The sequence below is a fragment of the Apodemus sylvaticus genome, chromosome 8 (genome assembly GCF_947179515.1).
Source record: "Apodemus sylvaticus chromosome 8, mApoSyl1.1, whole genome shotgun sequence".
Classification (NCBI taxonomy): Eukaryota; Metazoa; Chordata; class Mammalia; order Rodentia; family Muridae; genus Apodemus; species Apodemus sylvaticus.
In genome coordinates this window covers 113,403,919-113,421,365 of record NC_067479.1, presented here as the reverse complement: position 1 = coordinate 113,421,365, position 17,447 = coordinate 113,403,919, and the positions used below count along the sequence as shown (strand labels likewise).

The 17,447-nt window shown below is 41.0% G+C and overlaps 1 protein-coding gene across 5 annotated transcripts in view; it reads right to left on the bottom strand.

Annotated features, from left to right (window-relative positions):
* Nucleotides 1-16,832, bottom strand: part of Nek10 (NIMA related kinase 10) — a 197,820-nt gene extending 180,988 nt beyond the window's left edge. For all 5 annotated transcript variants that reach the window (XM_052190707.1, XM_052190705.1, XM_052190704.1 and 2 more), the window contains exons 1-4: nucleotides 16,762-16,832; nucleotides 15,990-16,050; nucleotides 9,630-9,760; nucleotides 8,090-8,188 (exon numbers count right to left, since the gene is read on the bottom strand). In XM_052190707.1, the coding sequence (XP_052046667.1) occupies nucleotides 8,090-8,188; nucleotides 9,630-9,760; nucleotides 15,990-16,050; nucleotides 16,762-16,832 (362 nt within the window). The remainder of the gene's footprint in view (nucleotides 1-8,089; nucleotides 8,189-9,629; nucleotides 9,761-15,989; nucleotides 16,051-16,761) is intronic.
* Between the last annotated feature and the right edge of the window lie 615 nt (nucleotides 16,833-17,447).

Genomic DNA, 17,447 nt, shown 5'->3' with positions numbered 1-17,447 from the left:
AACACAGAGAACTGTAGCACCAAAGAATGATGTAGAATGGTAGTCTTTTTTTTTTTTTTTTTGAGTAAAAAAAATTTTTTTATTGTTATTTTTTTATTCGATATAATTTATTTACATTTCAAATGATTTCCCCTTTTCTATCCCCCCCACTCCCCGAAAGTCCCGTAAGCCCCCTTCTCTTCCCCTGTCCTCCCTCCCACCCCTTCCCAGTTCCCCGTTCTGGTTTTGCCAAATACTGTTTCACTGAGTCTTTCCAGAACCAGGGACCACTCCTGCTTTCTTCTTGTATCTCATTTGATGTGTGGATTATGTTTTGGGTATTCCAGTTTTCTAGGTTAATAACCACTTATTAGTGAGTGCATACCATGATTCACCTTTTGAGTCTGGGTTACCTCACTTAGTATGATGTTCTCTAGCTCCATCCATTTGCCTAAGAATTTCATGAATTCATTGTTTCTAATGGCTGAATAGTACTCCATTGTGTAGATATACCACATTTTTTGCATCCACTCTTCTGTTGAGGGATACCTGGGTTCTTTCCAGCATCTGGCAATTATAAATAGGGCTGCTATGAACATAGTAGAGCATGTATCCTTATTACATGGTGGGGAATCCTCTGGGTATATGCCCAGGAGTGGTATAGCAGGATCTTCTGGAAGTGAGGTGCCCAGTTTTCGGAGGAACCGCCAGACTGCTTTCCAGAGTGGTTGTACCAATTTGCAACCCCACCAGCAGTGGAGGGGTGTTCCTCTTTCTCCGCACCCTCTCCAACACCTGCTGTCTCCTGAATTTTTAATCTTAGCCATTCTGACTGGTGTAAGGTTGGGGTGACTCTTACCAAACATGTGAAAGATCTGTATGACAAGAACTTCAAGACTCTGAAGAAGGAAATGGAAGAAGACCTCAAAAAATGGGAAAACCTCCCATGCTCATGGATCGGTAGAATCAATATAGTTAAAATGGCCATTTTGCCTAAAGCACTATACAGATTCAATGCAATACCCATCAAAATCCCAACTCAATTCTTCACAGAGTTAGAAAGAGCAATTATCAAATTCATCTGGAACAACAAAAAACCCAGGATAGCTAAAACTATTCTCAGCAACAAAAGAAAATCTGGGGGAATCAGTATCCCTGACCTCAAGCAATACTACAGAGCAATAGTGTTAAAAACTGCATGGTATTGGTACAGTGACAGGCAGGAGGATCAATGGAACAGGATTGAAGACCCAGAAATGAACCCACACACCTATGGCCACTTGATCCTCGACAAAGAGGCTGAAAACATCCAATGGAAAAAAGATAGCCTTTTCAACAAATGGTGCTGGTTCAACTGGAGGTCAGCATGCAGAAGAATGCGAATTGATCCATCCTTGTCTCCTTGTACTAAGCTCAAATCCAAATGGATCAAGGACCTCCACATAAAGCCAGACACTCTGAAGCTAATAGAAAAGAAACTGGGGAAGACCCTTGAGGACATCGGTACAGGGAGAAAGTTTCTGAACAGAACACCAATAGCGTATGCTCTAAGAGCAAGAATTGACAAATGGGACCTCATAAGGTTACAGAGTTTCTGTAAGGCAAAGGACACCATCAAGAGGACAGATCGGCAACCAACAAATTGGGAAAAGATCTTCACCAATCCTACATCAGATAGAGGGCTAATATCCAATATATATAAAGAACTCAAGAAGTTAGACTCCAGAAAACCGAACAACCCTATTAAAAAATGGGGTACAGAGTTAAACAAAGAATTCTCACCTGAAGAACTTCGGATGGCGGAGAAGCATCTTAAAAAATGCTCCACTTCATTAGTCATTAGGGAAATGCAAATCAAAACAACCCTAAGATTTCATCTTACACCAGTCAGAATGGCTAAGATTAAAAATTCAGGAGACAGCAGGTGTTGGAGAGGGTGCGGAGAAAGAGGAACACTCCTCCACTGCTGGTGGGGTTGCAAATTGGTACAACCACTCTGGAAAGCAGTCTGGCGGTTCCTCCGAAAACTGGGCACCTCACTTCCAGAAGATCCTGCTATACCACTCCTGGGCATATACCCAGAGGATTCCCCACCATGTAATAAGGATACATGCTCTACTATGTTCATAGCAGCCCTATTTATAATTGCCAGATGCTGGAAAGAACCCAGGTATCCCTCAACAGAAGAGTGGATACAAAAAATGTGGTATATCTACACAATGGAGTACTATTCAGCCATTAGAAACAATGAATTCATGAAATTCTTAGGCAAATGGATGGAGCTAGAGAACATCATACTAAGTGAGGTAACCCAGACTCAAAAGGTGAATCATGGTATGCACTCACTAATAAGTGGTTATTAACCTAGAAAACTGGAATACCCAAAACATAATCCACACATCAAATGAGATACAAGAAGAAAGCAGGAGTGGTCCCTGGTTCTGGAAAGACTCAGTGAAACAGTATTTGGCAAAACCAGAACGGGGAACTGGGAAGGGGTGGGAGGGAGGACAGGGGAAGAGAAGGGGGCTTACGGGACTTTCGGGGAGTGGGGGGGGGGCTAGAAAAGGGGAAATCATTTGAAATGTAAATAAATTATATCAAATAAAAAAAAAAGACAAAAAAAAAAAAAAAAAAAAAAAAAAAAGAAATCACAAAGGGAGACAACTCTGGAGATTGAAAACCTAAAAAAGAAATCAGGAGTCATAGATGCAAGCATCACCAACAGAATACAAGAGTTAAAAGAGAGAGAATCTCAGGTGCAGAAGATACCATAGAAAACATTGTCAGAACAGTCAAAGAAAACACAAAATGCAAAAAGCTCCACATCCAGGAAATCCAGTATACAAGGAGAAGACCAAACCTAAGGATAATAGATATAGAAGAGAGTGAAGATTCCCAACCTAAAGGGACAGGAAATATCTTCAACAAAATTATAGAAGAAAACTTCCATAACCTTAAGAAAGAGATACACATAAACATACAAGAAGCCTACAGAAACCCCAAATAGATTGGACCAGAAAAGATATTCTTCCTGTCACATAATAGTCAAAAGACAAAATGTACGAAACAAAAAATATTAAAAGCAGTCCAGGAAAAAGATCGAGTAAAAGGCAGACTTATCAGAATTATACCAGACGTCACACCAGAGAGACTATGAACATTAGAAGATCTGGGCAAATGTCATACAGACCCTAAGAGAACACAAATGCCAACCCAGGCTACTGTACCTAGCAAAACCCTCAGTTACCATAGATGGAGAAACCAAGATATTCAATGACAAAAACAAATGTACACAATATCTTTCCACAAATCCAGCCCTACAAAGGATAATAAATGGAAAAAAATGCCAATATAAGGAGGGCAACTACACTCTAGAAAAAAATCAAGACAGTAATCTTCTTTCAACAAATCCAAAAGAAGATAGCCACACAAATATAAAAATAACATCAAAAATAACAGGAAGCAACAATCACTATTCCTTAATAGCACTTAACATCAATGGACTCAATTCACCAATAAAAAAACACAGACTAACAGACTGGATTCATAAACAGGACCCAGCATTTTGTTGAATACAAGAAACACACCTCAGTGTCAAAGACAAACACTACCTCAGAGTAAAGGGTTGGAAAACAATTTTCCAAGCAAATGGCCCCAAGAAACAAGCTAGAGTTAGCCATTCTAATATTGGATAAAATCAACTTTCAACCAAAAGTCATCAAAAAATATAAGGAAGGACAATTCATACTCATCAAAGAAAAAATCTACAAGAAGAACTTTCAATTCTGAATATCTATGCTCCAAAGGGAACCCACATTAATAAAAGGAACTTTACTAAAACTCAAAACACACATTGCACCTTACACAATAATCATGGGAGATATCAACACCTCACTCTCATCAATGGACAAATCATGGAAACATGAACTAAACAGAAACAAAATGAAACTAACAGAAGTGATGGACCAAATGGATTTAAAAGATATCTATAGAACATCTCATGCTAAATCAAAAGGATATACCCTCTTCTCAGCACCTCATGATACCTTCCCCAAAAATGCCCATATAATCAGTCACAAATCAGACCTCAACAGGTATAAGAAGATTGAAATAACCCCATGCCTCCTATCAGATCACTATGGATTAAGGCAGGTCTTCAATAGCAACAAAAACAACAGAGAGCCCACATACACATGGAAACTGAACAATGCTCTACTCAAAGATACCTTAGTCAAGGAAGAAATAAAGAAAGAAATTAAAGACTTTTTAGAATTTAATGAAAATGAAAGTACAACATACCCAAACTTATGGGACACGATGAAAGCAGTGCAAAGAAGAAAACTCATAGCTCTAAGTGCCTCCAAAAAGAAACTAGACAGAGCATACACTAGCAGCTTAACAGCACACCTGAAAGCTCTAGAACAAAAAGAAGCAAATACACCCAAGAGGCATAAATGGCAGGAAATTAACTCAGGGCTGAAATCATCCAAGTAGAAACCAAAAGAACTATACAATGAATCAACAAAATCAGGAGAGGGTTCTTTGAGAAAATCAACAAGATAGCTAAACCCTTAGACAGACTAACCAGAGGACAGTATCCAAATTAACAAAATAAGAAATGAAATGGAGATATAACAACAGAAGCTGAGGAAATTTAAAAAAAAATCAGATCCTACTACAAAAGCCTATACTCAACACAACTGGAAAATCTGGATGAAATGGATAATTTTCTAGACAGATACAAAATACCAAAGTTTAGTCAGGATCAGATAGATCACCCAAGCAGTCCAATAACCCCTAAAGAAATAAAAGCATTCATTAAAAGTCTCCCAACCAAAAAAAGCCCAGGATCAGAATGATTCAGTGCAGAATTCTATCAGACCTTCAAAGAAGACCTAATACCGATACTCTTCAAACAATTCCACAAAATAGAAACATAAGGAACACTACTGTCTTAGTCAGGGTTTCTATTCCTGCACAAACATCATGACCAAGAAACAAGTTGGGGAGGAAAGGGTTTATTGAGGTTACACTTCCATGTTGCAGTTCATCACTAAAGGAAGTCAGGACTGGAACTCAAGCAGGGTTGGAAGCAGGAGCTGATGCAGAGGCCATGGAGGGATGTTTCTTACTGGCTTGCTTCCCCTGGCTTGCTCAGCCTGCTCTCTTATAGAACCCAAGAATACCAGCCCAGGGATGGCACCACCCACAAGGGGTCCTCCCCACTTGATCACTAATTGAGAAAATGCCCCACAGTTGGATCTCATGGATGCACTTCCCCAACTGAAACTCCTTTCTCTGTGATAACTCCAGCCTGTGTCAAGTTGACACACGAAACTAGCCAGTACAACTACCCAATTTGTTCTATGAAGCCACAGTTACAATGACACCAAAACCTCACAAAGACCCAACAAAGAAAGAGAACTTCAGACCAATTTCCCCTATAAATATCGATATAAAATATTCAATAAAATTTGCAAAAACTGAATCCAAGAATACAGCAAAGCTATCATTCACCATGATCAAGTAGGATTCATCCCAGGGAAGCAGGGATGGTTCAATATGCAGAAATCCAGCAATGTAATCCACTACATAAACAAACTCAAAAAAAACCCTACATGATCATTTCATTAGATGCTGAAAAAACATTTGACAAAATTCAACATCCCTTTATGGTAAAAGTCTTGGAAAGATCAGGAATTCAAGGCCTATTCCTAAACATAGTAAAAGCAATATACAAGAAACCAGTAGCCAACATCAAGCTAAATGGAAAGAAACTTGAAGCAATCCCACTAAAATCAGGGACTAGACAAGACTACCCTCTCTCTCCCTATCTATTCAATATAGTACTTGAAGTTCTAACTTAGAGCAATTAGACAACAAAGGGAGATCAAAGGGATACAAACTGGAAAAAGAAGAAGTCAAAATATCACTATTTGCAGATGATATGACAGTATACTTAAATAAAATTTCCTGAACAGAACACCAGTGGCTTATGCTCTAAGATCAAGAATCAACAAATAGGACCTCATAAAATTACAAAAACTTCTGTAAGGCAAAGCACACTGTCAATAGGACAAAACAACAACTAACACACTGAGAAAATATCTTTACAACTCCTATATCTGATAGAGTGCTAATATCCAATATATACAGAGAACTCAAGAAGTTAGACTCAAGAGAACCAAATAACCCTATTAAGAAATAGGGAATAGAGGTAAACAGAGAATTCTCAACTGAGGAAGCTCAAAGGGCTGAGAAGCACCTAAAGAAATGTTCAGCATCCTTAGTCATTAGAGAAATCCAAATCAAAACAGCCCTGAGATTCCACCCACAACAGTCATAATGGCTAAGATGAAAAACTCATGTGACAGTAGATGCTGAAAAGAATGTTGAGAAAGAGGAACATCCCTCCATTGCTGGTGGGATTGCAAGCTGGTAACTCACGAAATCAAGCTGGCATTTCCTCAGAAAATTGGACCCAGCTAAACCACTCCTGGGTATATACCCAGAAGATGCTCCAACATGTAATAAGGACACATGCTCCACTATGTTCATCACAGCTGTATTTATAACAGCCAGAATCCAGAAAGAACTCAAATGTCCCTCAGCAGAGGAATGGATACAGAGAATGTGGCACATTTACACAATGGAGGAGTGCTTCTCAGCTATTGAAAACCAAGACTTCATAAAATTCACAGGCAAATGGATGGAACTAGAAAATATCCTGAGTGAGGTAACTCAGTCACAAAAGAACAAACACAGTTTGTACTCAGTGATAAGTGGATATTAGCCCAAAAGTTTGGCATACCCAAGATTCAGTTCACAGACCATATGAAAAGGAAGACCAAAATGTGGACACTTCAGTGCTTTTTAGAAGAGTGAACAAAATACTCACAGGAGGAAATATAGAGACAAAGTGTGGAGCAGAGAATAATGGATAAGGCATCCAGAGACTGTCCCAACTGGGGATCCATCCCATATACAGCCACCAAACTCGTATGTTATTGTGGATGCTGGGAAGTGCTTGTTGATGGAAGCCTGATGCGGCTGTCTCCTGAGAGTCTCTGCCAGAGCCTGACAAAGGCAGATGTGGAAGCTCAGAGCCAACCATTTGTCTGAATTCGGAGGTCCCTGACGGAGAAGTTGGAGAAGGGACTGAAGGAGCTGAGGGGGTTTGCAGCTCCATGGAGGGAGCAACAGTGTCAACAGGCCAGACTCCCCCCCAGAGCTCCCAGTGACTACACCACCTACCAAAGAATATACATGTAGCAACCCCTGGCACTGGGATGGCTTTCTTAAACATCAGTGGGAGGAGCAGCCCTTGGTCCTGTGGGCGTTCTATACCTCAATGTAGGTTAATGCTAGGGCAGGAAGGGGAGAGTGGGTGGGTGGGGGAGCATCCTCATAGATGCGGGGGGAGGGGATACGGGGTTTCCAAAGGGAAGATCTGGAAAGGGGAAAATATTTGAAATGTAAATAAAGAAAATATCCAATAAAAAAAGAAAGAAAGAAAAGAGAAGAGAAGAGAAGAGAAGAGAAGAGAAGAGAAAAGAAAAGAAAAGAAAAGAAAAGAAAAGAAAAGAAAAGAAAAACTCTGTCCTCCCACATCCTACCTGTCACCACGCTCAACTAAATCCAAGGTCTGACAAGAGAACCCATTGAGAACACAGTGCCAGCCCATCTGGCTTCTTTCACATAGCCTTTGCTTGGCCTTTTACTTTGTTATATTTTTAATTATTTATTTTACTATTTGAGATAATAAAATAATAACGTTGTGTTGCCATCTGTTTTCTCCATCCAAAACCAACCCAAGTACCTGCCTTTTCTCTCTGAAACTTATTGCTTCTTTTTCTTTAGTTACTAGTGTGTGTATGTATGTGTGTGTGTTTTATCTACACACAATTATATGTAATGACAAAGAAAACGAGCTATAAATGTGAATATATTATATATACATAATCATAAATAGTGGAATATTTATATTACTAAATACTGCAACCACCCTGTGTTCCAGTTATAGGCTGCTTCGGAGCATATTCTCCAAACAGAATTTGTGGAACATACTATTCTTGGGTAAATATCTGTCTTTTGGGCAGAGACTTACCTGCATATGAGTCTGTTTCTCACCAGAGCCATAAAGATTTCCTGAAATAACTGATGCTGTGGATGTTTGCTGAAATTCCTTTCATTCTTGTAGTTTATACTAAGATAAAAAACACAGAAAAACAATTTATAAGAAACATTATTTGGGCTAAAAAAATTACTGAAAGATCTTCTATATTGGGATAAAACACTGAGAGTCTGAAGGTCAACATATTAGCAAGGCAAACAACAGTGGTTAAACAGAGACTCAAACTCAACAGTGAAGCTGATAAAGATTGCTATCAAGAGCTGAAGGAAGAACCAACTCCATAAAGTCATCCTCTGAACTCCACATGTGCGCTAATGCACATAAGATTTTACACATACATACACACACACATGTACACACATGCATGCATACATACACACATTCAAAATGTAAAAGAAATAACAAATTTAAAGATCAAGGCCAAATAAAGTAAAATTGCATGACTTCAAATTGCATACCTCAAAGTTAAGTTCTATAACGTGTGCCATGTAAACATCTGCCTTTGTGGATGTTCATATAGCATTCAGCCATACATCCCTACATGGCCAGGTAAGGGCTGGAATGGTTTCTTATAGAAGATCACTGATAAACTGAATATGTAACAAGACACTTTTAGTTTTTACAAGTTAAAAATATGAACCCATGAAATGTCATATGACTTTTTGAAACTTGTTTAAAGTTCATAAAATTCCACAGAAACCAGCTGAACCAAACAGGTAAATGATCATTCTAGAATATTTATGTTGATAGTTCATGCCTTTCATTGTTTACATTGTACTTACTGGCAAATGACCTGAACAAATTGTGACACAGAGTCAGCTCCCATAAAGGGAACGGCCCACAAGAATGTCTACTTCTAGAATGTCTACAAAGTAACAGAAAGAAACACAGACTTGGTAAAGCCAAGATGTTGGCCATACAACTAAGAAACTTGGATTTTTAACCTACTTTTTTTTAGAAAGATATATTGCATGTGTGTGTGTGTGTGTGTGTGAGAGAGAGAGAGAGAGAGAGAGAGAGAGAGAGAGAGAGAGAGAGAGAGAGAAGGAAAGTCAGTTCTATCTTTCCACAATGTGAGTCCCAGGTATGGAATTCAGACTGTAAAGGTTGATGACAAGCTTCTTAGCCCTATTGCTAACTTAATAAACATCTCATTTAGCCACCACATCTGCTCACAGAAACAGATTCTTTTACACCTTTTTACCACCAGAAAGATGGAGACACAGCAAAGGTTAAGACCAAGCTTGGGTCTGACCTACTCAGGTCGACATCTTGAGTCCTCTTCCTCAGTGGACAACTTTTAGCCTTCATGTCAGCAAGATGTCCTGAACTCTGAAGACGGAATGTCTGCCTATTGAGCCTGTTTCTAGGTCTTCCCCCTGTCCTGGGGAACACTTTACATGTTAACTAAAATTGCTAAACTAAGAATATGCAGACTTCAAATTTTCACTTCTGCTGTAAATTTAAATAAGTAAACTTGAATAGCCTACTGACAGCAAAGGAGATGTCTTACCTAAAATTTTCAAGTTCAACTGCTTCTGTGGACTCATGCCATTGACTGCGAGCTCTGTGTCCCCCTGTCTTGATGGTCGGCTCAGACTTTGTCATGTTATTTTGGGCACTGTCAAAGTTAATGGCTGGAAGCTACAGAAATGGAAACAGAGTTCATGACCATCATGGTTAATTCAATACATGATGTAACAAGTCACAGAATTAGAGAAGTGGAGTGGGGGAGGGAGCAAAGGAATGGGGGTTTTCCAATCATTGAGATGACAGCATTGTAAATGTGGGTTTCCCAAGATTTAAGCATTTACCCCTACCTTGGCCCCTCTTCATCACAAATGATATCACCTGACATAGCTCACTGTGACATATATTTAATCTATTTCACACTGACAGGAGCAGGAAGGAACCTGTGTATCTTTGGCATGATGTTTTATGCACTTACACCTGTGCTAGGGATAAGGTTTGGGGTGAGCCTGGAGAGCCAAGATTTTTAAGTCTCTCGTGTGCTCCAGATACACAGATGGAGAGTTTCTGAATTCAGTAGCACGCACTGCCCAGAACAGAATGTTGCTTTGCCTGCATTCAGCAATGTATATATTGTTCACCAAGGGCTCAGTCACAGCAACAGGCAAAACCCATTAATATCACTCAGTTTGAACGATGATACTTAAGACACTGATTTAAAATGTCTGCATTACTATAATTAAATAAGTGTGTTTTAGGGAAATTTTTCATGAACAGAACACCAATAGTTTATACTCTAAGATCAAGAATTGGCAAATGGAACCTCATAAAATTGCAAAGCTTCTGTAAGGCAAAGGACACTGTCAATAGGACAAAAAGGCAACTAACAGATTGGGAAAAGATTTTCACCAATCCTACATCCGATAGAGGGCTAATATCCAACATATACAAAGAATGCAAGAAGTTAGACTCCAGAGAGACAAATAAGCCTATTAAAAAATGGGGCACAGAACTAAATAAAGAATTCTCTACTGAGGAACCAGATGCCCCTCAACAGAGGAACGGATACAGAAAATGTGGTACATTTATACAATGGAGTACTACTCAGCTATTAAAAACAATGAATTCATGAAATTCTTAGGCAAATGGATAGTACTAGAAAAACATCATGAGTGAAGTAACCCAATCACAGAAGAACACACATGGTATGCACTTGACTATAAGTGAATATTACCCGAAAAGTTTGGTATACCTAAGATACAATTCACAGACCACATGAAGCTTAAGAAGAAGGAAGACCAAAGTTTGGATATTTTGGTCCTTCTTAGAAGGGGGATCAAAATACCTATGGCTCATAGCCAACCAATGGACTGAGCATAGGATCCTCAATGGAGGAGCTAGAGAAAGGACCCAAGGAGCTGAAGATGTTTGCAGTCCTACAGGAGGAACAGTAATATGTACCAACTAGTAACCCCGGAGCTCCCAGGGACTAAACCACCAACAAAAGAGTATACATGGAGTGATCCATGGCTCCAGCTACATATGTAGCAGAGGATGGCCTTTTTAAACATCAATGAGAGGAGATACCATTTGTCCTGTGAAGGATAGATGCCCCAGTGTAGGGGAATGCCTTGTCAGGAAAGTGGGAGGGGGTTGCTAAGAAGAAGGAGGGGGATGGAATAGGATGGAATAGGGGGTTTTTTGGAGGAGTAATGAGGAAAGGGAATAACATTTGAAATGTAAATAAAGCAAATATCTAATAAAAAATAAGTGTGTTTAGAACACCTAGGATATATCTGTGCTGCTGTTACTAAGGTCAACCTGGTGGCTCTGTAAGTTGTCAAGGTTCACATAGCAACAGCTGCCATAGCTGAGAGAACCCTAAGATTCGTTTTGTTTGTACCACGTGAAATTGGGTATAACAGGGAAAAAGACTCATCTTTTCCAAAGTATGAATGAAATATACTATCCAATCAATTATTAAGCATGAAGTAAGCAAAGCACAATAAAGGAACTATTTTTTGAGTAAATTATTTCATTGTGCAGAAATTGATATAAGATCATGTTTTCCTTACATAAAGGTGATTTTCCTTACATCCTGTAAGGCTTATTTCCCATAATTCAGAAATGAATTATGACGGTGTCACTGTCCCCTAAGATGTTTCCTTATCTTCAAGCCACTGGAGAACTTTCAAAAAGTGACAGTGAACATTCCATTCTATAAAACTACCTTTGTATATCAGTTCAGTCACCCAATCTACACCCCTCATGAACAAGGGACCAAAAGGACATAAACAGACAACATATAGGGATGAGACAGCATCTGTACCAGATTCTGCGTGTTAACCCATCGTTAGCTGGCACTGTGACCTTGGAGCACATATTTAGTCTCTGTGTACACTGGTGTCCCCGTCATTACAATAGAAGTGATAATAGCGCTTATGTAATGCTGCGTTATGAGACTCGAGTGAGTTACTGTTTATACCGTGCCCACTATGTGCAGAAACAATTAAAAAATACTCTTATGAGCCTTCTAATCACTACCATAAATTTTCTAGGCAAAAAAAAAAAAAAAGCTTGTCATTACAAATTAGGTGATCTCTAAATATGGGCTTATGATGCAAAAAAGACATTAGACATGAAATCACAGCAACAAGTTCAGTTTTCTGTTAGACAGGAACTGTCATAACACATAAACACACACAAAATAGGAAGTAGGTTTTTCTAGGCCTAAGCAATTTCAAACCCCATTGCCATTGACAAGACTCATAAAATACTGTCTGTAAGAGAGAAGTAGTAAGCACAAAGAAAATGTGTCTAAGCTTCTCAACAATTGGGAGCATCATGAAGTGACACAGCTCAGTCACCCCCATCTTGGGCAGGCAGATAGTCAGTGCTAAGAAGCAACTCAGAGAGACACAGTGGCAGGCTGTATTTGGTAGCAGTGTATGCAAAGACAGGGTACTTGACAACAAGAACCACGATACCACCAACTCCCTCAGACGGAAAAGCAAGCTTAGTCCAGAACCCCCAGCACTTTTCCTACTCTTGCCACCCTCTCGTCCAATGCCCCAGCTCTGCTGTGTCAGAGGAGCCCATAGCTCTTGATTCCAGGCCAGGGCACAGGTTAGAGCCTGCCCAGACCTTCCTAACAGAGTGGACTGTGCTCACTGCACTTACTACAGTCAAGTGTACTGTGTAGCCTGCACACCACCCATCTCCCTGAACTCAGACACCCTGAAGATATAGCATCGCATCTTATGTTCTTATATACCTTGTGCGTCACACAACTCCCAACATATGGCAGTTACTCAAGTGTGCAACTGTCGCATGAATGCTCACTGTGTCCCCAGCCAACTCTCCCTCCAGTAAACCACCAGGGATGAGTTCACCTAGTCCACACACCTGCTGAAGACATGGCATACTAGATGTGTCAAGAAGTTACTGACATGTAATGATCAAAGGGTTTTTAGTACAGGACAGAAGGAACTTGAACATGGGCTTGGGAAACATTCTACAAAGTTGGTGCCCAGGACTTGTTATGACAGAAAGTGAAAGGAGAGACAGTAGCCATGGACCAAGGTCTACCAGGCATCAGGAATCCCAGAGTTTCTCAAGCAGCTCTCCGGGACCTTGTTTTTCATTTTATGTCTGGCTCTGGTTTTAATCTGTGATAAACTGTCACTCTGATGTGACAGTTCTGCAAGACTGTCGGGGCAGTAAGCAGAGGCAAAGGCCACAGCACAACTCAACAATGGTACCCTGGCTCCATGGAGACTCAAAGGAAGGAACTCTTCTCAGGAACTCTCCCCAAATACAGACTGCATTATTTTTTTTTTCCTAGAGCTTACAGTAATTGGTCATCACACACACACACACACCCTTTTAAGATTTATTGATTGATTGATTGATTGATTGATTTTATATATGCGAGTGCATTATAGTTCTCTTCAGACACACTAGAGGAGGGCACCAGATCTCATTACAGATGGTTGTGAGCCACCATGGGGTTGCTGGGAATTGAACTCAGTACCTCTGGAAGAGTAGTCAAGTGCTCTTAACCATTGAGCCATCTCTCCGGCACATTATACCCCTTTTATAAAGCAAATATATATATATATATATATATATATATATAAACAGGTCACATCAGCAGAATTCTAGTAAGGGAACCTGAGTCATGAATGTCCCTCCTCCAATGGACCATTGCGAATCCGAGAAGTAAACGTGGGCCTGTGTGTGTGTGTGTCATTGGGAGTTTCTTGAGCAGCTCTCCAGGCCCTTATTTTTCATTTTGTCTGGCTCTGGCTTTAATCTATGATAAACTCCTCACATTGTATACCATTATATGTTCCTTACGTTCTTCCTCAAACAAGTGAGGAGCAAGGGGATTCCTTAGCTGTCCGTCTGTCTAATTCTTACACATTTACATTGTTTCAGAAAAGGAGAGCAGAGAGCAGAGGCACTTTTGTTGTCAGGATGACAGATGCAGGAACTTTCCACAGCAGAATGAGGCTTAGAATTTGAGAAGTTTAGGGACCAGCCTCCAAGTGAGGCCAGTCACTGCATGCTCATGCTCCCTTACAGCTCTCTGCTTGCCAAATAATTCAAGCATTTTAAATATACATTACTTATGTATAAAGATTTAGCAAAATGATATGAACTTGTCAGACAAATGATTGAGAATTTCAAGTTGGCTAAAAGAGGGGAAACCATTAAATTAATTTTAGTCAACCGTGCCAGGTGGTAACAAGGGAGTGGTATAATGGAGGTGAAAGAGATTTAGTCCATATGAACTTCAACACAGAAAGCTTTAAGCCTCAAGCCGAATCAAGAAACACTGTAGGCATTTCTTTACCTACAGGTCAGGCCTGGGGTTGTTCATGTTCATGGTGACCCACGTTCAGCTTAGGAAAAACTAGCCCCAAACATGTGGAATACATAAATGGTGAATTGGAAGATAAGTCAACATTGCTGGTGGTGACAGAATCTTATCAGGAAGTGAGACCACAAACCTCCACAAGGCAAGAGACAAAGGCAAGAGACAAAGCTGTCACCGTGGGAGAAAGAGTTCCCCAGAGGGGGAAGGCAGCTGTGTATGGAGGAGAGGGCCATCGATTTGGGCCTGAAAACATGACAGCCCTCACAGGAATAAATTCTAGAAGAAAAAGCAAGAACAAGTAGCTTGGGGTGCTGTGGTCACACTAGAGGATGTGTGGAGTGGAGAATGGAATCAAAGACAGAATAGAGGGGAGGTAGCTTCTCAAATAAGTGGGGGAAGGGAGACCTCAGGGATCTCATAGTATGGAAGACACAGAGAAAAGCCATTTTAAGGACATTTTGACTTGTTTAAGAATTTTTAACTATAAGTTAATTTTCCAGCTCATTGAGAAGTATCTTCATGGCTTAGGCACCGAGTACAAAGTTATGAAATTGTATTCCATGAGCAAACTCTTGTCCTGGGATGCTCATTTCTGCATGCTGCAGCTCTTCCATCTGTGAAAAGTGGATACTGTGAATATTAAGAAGCTGAAAGTGCAGCCAAGGCACCAGCATGTAAGAAGCACTCCACATGCATAAACTGCCCTGTCTGCCCTTCCTATGACACCCAGCCTCGAGGAAGCCACTCTCTAAAATAAGCAGATAAAAATGCTATGGTTCTCTGCTGAGTTTGTAAGACAAAAAACATCATCACCCCACTGCCAGCCTCAGGAACTCTTAAACAACTTTAAAAGTGTAATAGAGAGTCTCCAGAGACAGGGGACCAGGATTCCAGGCCCTCCCTGCTACTGAGCCGTCAGCAGTGTTGCATAGAGTCTCCTCTTGTTCTGGGGCCTGCCAAGTTGTTGCCCAAACCCCTAGACCTCTGTTCTCATGCCTTTCCAAAGTTTTCCAGACTCAAAACTAAGAAGTGAGGTTTAGAGATAATCCAGAGTTCCATTCTTTTCTTGACTAATAAAAGCATTAAAAAAAAAAAATGCCACCACATAAATAACCAAAACCTCACCCAGCTCTTTGGGGGGTGCAATTTGAGAAGGATTATGGGGTGTATTCTATGAAGGAGGGGAAGGGGTTACAGAGAGGAGGAAGATGTGGTAAACTGTGTTTCAGAGAATGAATTTCCCTGAAACTCTGAAAGGTAACCATTGGCATTTAATGACAGAACTGGCTGTTTACAGAGTGAAGAACCAAGCCCTGATGGTTAGATCACATGGAGACAAGCATGGAAACAAGAAGGCTGGATGCCAACCAAGTCCTGGCCCAGCCTGGCCCAGGTGAGAGCAGCAGCCAGAGGAAGCAGGGACAACTCAGGACGAACAAAGAGTGTACACAAGGAGGTGAAACGGACCCTGCAGAAACCTGTGGTGTTTGTTCACACATGACATCCTTTGTAAACACTTACCTGCTGTTTGCTTGACTGAACGTTCAACAGGCACCGAAGTCTTTTAAGATCTGAATAGTCCCTAGAAGAAAGAATAATAGTACAAGGTCACATTACTACTGACGGTATAACCACTTGGAAGCCTGTCTCTGTAGATCAGGGTATGCCTGTCAAACATTTCGTTCCAAACACTAGAAAGGGCTTAGTGTTTGGGTAAACACTGCAATCCAGGAGACAATTTCTCACAAAAGCATTAAACCCACTCAGTGCCCTCGTGGATGACTGCAGACACTTGCTGCCCCCGTGGATGACTGCAGACACTTGCTGCCCCCGTGGAGGACCGCAGACACTTGCTGCCCCCGTGGATGACCGCAGACACTTGCTGCCCCCGTGGATGACCGCAGACACTTGCTGCCCTCGTGGATGACTGCAGACACTTGCTGCCCCCGAGGAGGACCGCAGACACTTGCTGCCCCCGTGGATGACTGCAGACACTTGCTGCCCCCGTGGAGGACCGCAGACACTTGCTGCCCCCGTGGAGGACCGCAGACACTTGCTGCCCCCGTGGATGACCGCAGACACTTGCTGCCCCCGTGGAGGACCGCAGACACTTGCTGCCCCCGTGGATGACCGCAGACACTTGCTGCCCCCGTGGAGGACCGCAGACACTTGCTGCCCCCGTGGATGACCGCAGACACTTGCTGCCCCCGTGGATGACCGCAGACACTTGCTGCCCCGGTGGAGGACCGCAGACACTTGCTGCCCCCGTGGAGGACCGCAGACACTTGCTCACCTGATGGCGGTCCCTTGTTGCTTATCAGTTGCTTTCTCTGTGCTCTTCGTCTTTGTGTCTTGATTGGGCATTGTAAAACATCAACACCTCAGAATTAACATTGCATTCCTTGTGAAGTAAACAGAAAAAACTTCCAGTTGGGTTATGTAATCCAAAGTACTCCCATTTAAAACAGACAAAATCCATTCATGTTGTCTATTCTAACATATAACAATTAATAATTGCAATTATTAGATTGAACAGTACTGATTATTTACTCTCAAAGGGTCTTTCTTGGATCTATTTGGGATGTCTTTAGCCTACATCTTCTGGCATAGGCATAACTTAAGTATTCTGACCAAGTTTTCACAGATGTTATTCTACATTTACAAAATATATCTATTAACAAATACCTGAAGCTCAACTGGCAGTAATTTTATGCAATTTCAGTTGCCTTCCTTCATAACTATTCTTAATTACACATTATTGGCTCACAGGATTCCTCTCTCATTACGGGTTATGGCCCAACAAGTCTCAGAGAGAGCTAAACCACTCACAAGTAAGCAATCAATATCAAGGTGTAGCCATACTTTCAAAATTCTTTATGAAGTTTGCCCTTCCTTCCTTCCTTCCTTCCTTCCTTCCTTCCTTCCTTCCTTCCTTCCTTCCTTCCTTCCTTCTAAAGATAAGGTCTCACTAGGCATCCC